General features: G+C 42.5%; 1 protein-coding gene across 1 annotated transcript in view; it reads right to left on the bottom strand.

The window, feature by feature from the left end:
- The window catches only part of WWC2 (WW and C2 domain containing 2), a 197,905-nt gene that overhangs the window by 48,279 nt on the left and 143,563 nt on the right, over positions 1-6,063 (bottom strand). Inside the window, exons 7-9 of the mRNA XM_012657458.1 lie at positions 5,967-6,062; positions 4,886-4,959; positions 607-849 (exon numbers count right to left, since the gene is read on the bottom strand). Coding sequence (XP_012512912.1) covers positions 607-849; positions 4,886-4,959; positions 5,967-6,062 — 413 coding nt within the window. The remainder of the gene's footprint in view (positions 1-606; positions 850-4,885; positions 4,960-5,966; position 6,063) is intronic.

Here is a 6,063-nt window from a genome sequence, read left to right as displayed (position 1 = left end):
GTTTATGTCAGACTGACACAGAGGTTCCTTCATTTAATAGTCCAGCTGATCTATTTACTGAACTGGATTTTTTAGATTAAATAATCAATTCACATCTTCCCATAGAAAGATGAGAAATTGCCTACAGTCCTTTCCTTTACAGTTTCACCTGCTTCAGAGGAGAGTTTCAACTGACAAACAAAATCCAACTGGACATTTTGTGACCTGTGAGGATATCAAAGGGAGCAAGCTGTCTTTTCCTTGTGGAATGAAAGGCAATGAACTTTTGCATTCTTGTGCGTGATAAAACCCAGAATAGGAAGCTTCGGTCACTGTAACAGTCTAGCTAACCTTTCTCTTTCTGAGTCCGATTGTTATCGGACGCAGTCAATGATGTACTGCATTCCTGGTTTTATGTCAGCGTTCCTTAGTTATTCGACGTCTGTCGCGGGCACCGTCAGTTCCTACCAAACACTGAAGAACTGGTGCTGTGCTGCTCTACAGAAAGTCCTCTTGTGCTGTTTCTCAGTCTACTAAGAAGAGTGTGATTAAGATTTCCAAACCCAGGGACAATGGCATCCAGCTAAAACACCCCCACAGGGCTGCCCTGTCCGCAGGAGAACACACCTCTCGGCCAGAGCTCTGCTGGGAGCTCCCCTCACGGACAGCAGCTCTTCCTCCAGCCGCTGCCTTTCCGCTTCCAGGCGCTCCAGTTCGTCTTGAGTGCGTTTCTGCGGAGTGACGAACTGAAGCTCTTTCAAAAGTTCTTCTTTTTCGTTAATCAGCATCAGTTTCTCCTTCTCAATATCCAGCGTCCCAGGCCAGGCTTCACTGTCTAATTTCGACAGTTCAATTTTTAAGTTGGCCATACTAAAATAAAGAGAGAAAAGAGACATGCACGTATTTAAAACTGCCCTGAAAGGCAAACACAAACCAGGCTAGGTCTGGGGTTGAAACACTGTCTGGACCTTACTAGAGAGGGGTGTGGTCCTGGTGAGAGGCCAGGGGGCGGGGGCGGCAGCCCTGCACCCCAGCCCCTGGCCTGACACCATGCTCAGGTGTCATCTGCTCCATTTCCCCAGCGTTAAAATAAGCGAGCACAGCAGCTACCTGACGAACGGGCAAAGGCCAAGTGCACAGAGGCTTCAAAGGCAGAGGCTCTGGGGGCCGTGAAAGGCCAGCCCTGAGTAGCCAGCCCCAAGTGACTGCCTGTGTGGGTGTCTGGGAGGTTTCCCTTTAAAAAAACTGAGGCGACTGATGCCTGAAATGCCACTGCTGTAGATTTTGTTTCTCTGGGTAAAGACGCTGTCCCCTAGTAAAATGGTAGTCCCAGGGCAAGCTGTGCAGAGACTACTAGGCTATTAGCAAGTCAGGGAAGGGGAAGGGAGGAGAGAGCAGGGCGTGGTCAGCTGGTATCAAAGCACAGATCCATCAAGCCTCCCGGTGGCCAAGGAGAAGGGGCAGGGCTTGGCCTCAGGCTCCCATTCTCTTTCAGCTGCGAGCTGGAGCCAGACTGGTGTGTGCAGTGACGCCCGAGCACATGCTGCGTGGGCACTTTGCACACCCATGTGTCTGACTGCTGTGCCTCTGCCCGCAGCCGCTTGGCTGGGTGGGAGTGAGCAGCACACAGTGGGCCTTCACCAGCACGGGCAGCTGGACAGACAGCAGGTGCTGAAGTAAGGGGGCTGGCACAGGAGAGGGAGGAGGAAGCACCGAAGGCAGCCTTCTTCAGGTTCACAATTTTGCCTGACCCCAGATTTCACTCTGTCTACAGCTCCATGATAAATGATGAAGTTAACATCACTCTCGAGCCAATGTGGTTGTCCTGACCACTGGAATCAGGAAACTTGCTCCGTGGCACTGTGAAGACAATCAGCATTGTTCACAAGGTGAACAGCACATGGCTCTTTTGATCATAAGCACAAGATCAGGGTGAACTATGAACACAACTGATACTGGCACAAGGAATCTATGTTCCTATAAGAAAAAGTTGGATGATTACTTTGGATATTATTATAGTGCACACCAGAATATGAAAAACAGATAGAAAAGGGAGAAATTTTTTCTCCTTTTTGATGGAAGAAATTGTGGAAGTGAAGAAAAAAGGTGAACAAAGAACATAATCAGGAACAAAGGTGGAAGCAGATCTACACACTTGTGCCGTAAGTTTCTTTAGTTAAAATTGCCGTCTTATGTTGGCACTGTGTACGTAGTGTGATTCTGGTTTTCACCCACTGTCTGCGTTTATGATAGATGTAACATCAGCTATTCTTCAGCTTTAACTACAAAACCATAAACAACTGTCTCAACATACTAGAAAATTAATCATCAAAATGCTAAATAAGCATGATATTATTAGCTTCATTAAGCACATAAAACAAAGGCTGGAGGAGAAAACAGACTTCAGAGAAACATAACCCGCCTCTTTCCTTGTTCAGATTTGGGGAAGAAGAAGCATTTTCAACATATGCATAAACCCTTGAGATTTACCTTCTCGTCAGCATCACTACTAACTTTAAAATAAAACCCCAAATGAGAGAGCAATGCAACCAAATGGGAAAGAACCATTGTTTTAAGTTCTAATGTGAATAAATTAACCAACTGAACTGGGAGCAACAACGTAATGCAGGAAAGAAAAGCACTTATTTATTATTTGTGTGCATTCGGCAGCTCTTAATTTTTATTTTAGAAAGCATGTGCCAAATCTGGGGAACTGAACATGAAGACGACTTCAGGAGCACCTAGGAAGAAAAATACTGTGTGAGCTCCACATTGAATAAACCGGTAGAATGCAAAGTAAAGCACAAGCTGAGGCTGATCCAAGAGAAGTAGAGTCAAGCCCATAAAACAGCAGGGGCATAAGGCTTGGTTCTCCAAGATGAGTTGTGAGCTATGGCCATTCTGCTCCAGAAAACCATACATAAATCCTGGGCTTTGTCCATAGCAGAACCTGGGAGTTGTGGCTGCTGAAGGACTGGCATGCTTGCAGCAAGGAGCACAGTAGCATCTACGTGAAGCCTGCACAGCACCAGCCACGAAACCAGGAATTGATTCTCCATACTTATTGAAGGGAAGGCATGAGTCTGGGCACTGAGAAGAGGATACTAAAATATAAATAAAATTTCTTCTAACCTCAAGAAATTTAAAATCTACTGGGGAAGGCTGGGCACAGTGGCTCACGCTTGTAATCCCAGCACTTTGAGAGGCTGATGTTGGAAAGGATTGCTTGAAACCAGGAGTTTGAGACCAACCTGGGCAACATAGCGGGACCTCATCTCTACAGAAATGAAAAATTAGCTGGGCGCAGTGTGTGCATCTATAGTCCCAGCTCCTCAGAAAGCTGAGGCAAGAGGATTGTCACTTGAGCTCGGGAGCTGGAAGCAGCAGTGAGCTGTGATTGGACCACTGCGCTTCAGCCTGGGCAACAGAGCAGGACTCAGTCCCTTTAAAAAAAAAATCTACCAGGGAAAATTTAAAGACATTGAAATTAGCTGAGTAAACTGTTGTTCACAATGACTGAGTGACATGGTGCAAACTCACATGGTTAATAATTTGTGGAAGGGAGCTTGGGTTTCTTTTTAGTAAACTGAGGAACCAAGTAATATTAAGGACCCTGGCTACATAGAGGCAAACATTTGTATTTATTTTACTTTGTTAAAGCCAGATTATCTCTAAGAACTATGGCCAATTACTCTTAAATTATCACCATCTTCAATAATAATAGATATACTTCAGCATCTGATGGTTCTCCTTGTGGTAGGAAACCATGGCACTCTGGTGGGTTCTCAGTTGAGCTTTTCATGCTCGTGGGGAGGAACATGATAAATCCTTCTGTTTCCTGAAGGATGACAATGCAGTTTTCCCCAGTGTCTACTAAATAATAAAACGATAGCATTTTTAAGTTCTTAAAAGGAAAATAATGAAATCAAATATATCAGTCTAACCCTCTCCCACAAAATAAGTAACGTATTCTATGTTATAAAAACTGTTTGAGTTAGCACTCTGGGAGGCTGAGGCGGGAGGATTGTTTGAGCTCAGGAGTTGGAGACCAGCCTGAGCAAGAGTGAGACCCCATCTCTACTAAAAAAATAGAAAGAAATTATCTGGACAACTAAAAATATATAGAAAAAATTAGCTAGGCATGGTGGCGCAAGCCTGTAGTCCAAGCTACTTGGGAGGCTGAGGCAGGAGGATCGCTTGAGCCCAGGAGTTTGAGGTTGCTGTGAGCTAGGCTAATGCCACGGCACTCACTCTAGCCAGGGCAACGGAGTGAGACTCGGTCTCAAAAAAAAAAAAAAAAAACTGTTTGAGTCTACCTACTAGACAAGGACAGTGAAATCTCTTACACCTCACCCTAGCAGACTCACAAAGAAAAGGATAGCACAGAAGTTAATAAAAGTTTCTAAGGTAAAGGAGAGAAATAATCTCTCTTCTTCTCCTGAAGTAAGTCAACTGGAAGTGACCCCTAGCACCTTCACAGACATCTGCAGCAGGACTTCCCTTCAAAGCAAAGGAACTGCACTTATTTACCTTAAAACTCCTCAACAGCTATTAAGTCCTGTACTTGAGCCATTGTTGTATCACGTTTCCATCTGAGAAACCAATCTTCTAACTTTTAATGGGAAATAAGTATTGTACAAGCTCAAAGCTTCTTTTTTTCCAGAAGGAGACAATTTCATTCCTGTACTTCTCATTAATTCTCCCTGTTCTTCGGCTTTGAGGGGAGAGAGGAAAAGGAAGAGGGAGCGAACAGAGAAGGGAAGCAACCCTTACATGCTAAAAAACCAAGGGTAACCTTGGTAGGAACATGTGGGGAGTGCCCAGCAGGTGTCGCCATCGGAGTAGAGATTAATTCTGGAAAAGAAAATAATGTTTGAGCCGTAACAAAACAGCTCCCTGTCATTACCTTCTTTTGGCTTCTTCATACTGTAGGCTTAGCCTGACCTTTTCAGCTAAATTTGATCTACTTCTCACTCCGATCTATTGAAAAACAAAAGGGGGGAAAAAGTCAATTAACTCTGCTAATGAATGAAGTAAACTGCTTTTGTTTCTAGGAAGTATAAGTAATTGAAAAACTAGAGAAGATGGTACTGAAATTGGGAAACACCAATTTAAAAAGGCACTTACTTTATAGTCTCAGTAGGGGCAAAACATTTCTTTCAATTTAAGTCTGCCTGTTTTTCAAAGACTTTAACATCACTTTCTCCACACATTAAATTCAAGACAAAAAATATCAGATAAATGTGTCTGGTATCTAAGAGTTTATGAAGAGTGTACAGGTTAATAAGATTTATGAATTGGAACTAATTTCTTTGCCTTTATGAGCCAAAATTTCCATCATTTAGCTTTCAACTACACAAAATATAAAGTAAATAACTTCAAAAATTAATTTTCAAACAGGTAAACCCTACTATTGATCTCTATCCATTTTACTTTCATAGCATATACTTCAAAGAGGAGTAAGAGAATATGAAAATAATTGGAAACTTACTGAAAAGTAAATACCTGCTAATGGCATCCCAAAAGGGAGAAGGCAAAATAATAATAGCCAAGTCACATTATTTTCAAATGTTAGATATCACAAATTAAACATTTTGATATAATCAACTTTGGATTTACAAAAACAAGTTTTCTTGTTAGTTTTAAAAGGCATATATTTGTTTCTCATTAACCTGAATGTTTATTTGAAAGGAGCTAAATTTCTAAGACTCTAAACATAACAGGAAAAAGTTAAATTCTCATGTGTCTCTAGCCTCTCAATAGTGTCTCTGAAGAAATACAGCATGAGAAAGTTTGAACAAAGCTATTCATATGGACAAATCCTGATATGCCTGGCACCTAGACAGAAAAGATAAGGCTATGATTTTTAAAACCAATCTTACAAGAATGAAACACAACGCGCACAGCCAGAATCCAAATCACATATAGCTCCTGTTCCAGTTCACCACCACATTGTAATTAAGGCCCAGCAAGGATAGATAACTTACATCTCCGGAAATGCTTGTTTGTGACCCAGCATCAAGGGTCTGTCTGGAGAGAGATAAATGAGAGTTCACAGGACTAGATCTCAAATCTGGCTCAGAT

This window comes from Propithecus coquereli, unplaced genomic scaffold, assembly GCF_000956105.1.
Source record: "Propithecus coquereli isolate 6110/MARCELLA unplaced genomic scaffold, Pcoq_1.0 Scaffold543, whole genome shotgun sequence".
NCBI classification, from domain to species: Eukaryota; Metazoa; Chordata; class Mammalia; order Primates; family Indriidae; genus Propithecus; species Propithecus coquereli.
The sequence above is the reverse complement of the archived record's forward strand: the minus strand, read 5'-3'. Positions and strand labels throughout refer to the sequence as shown.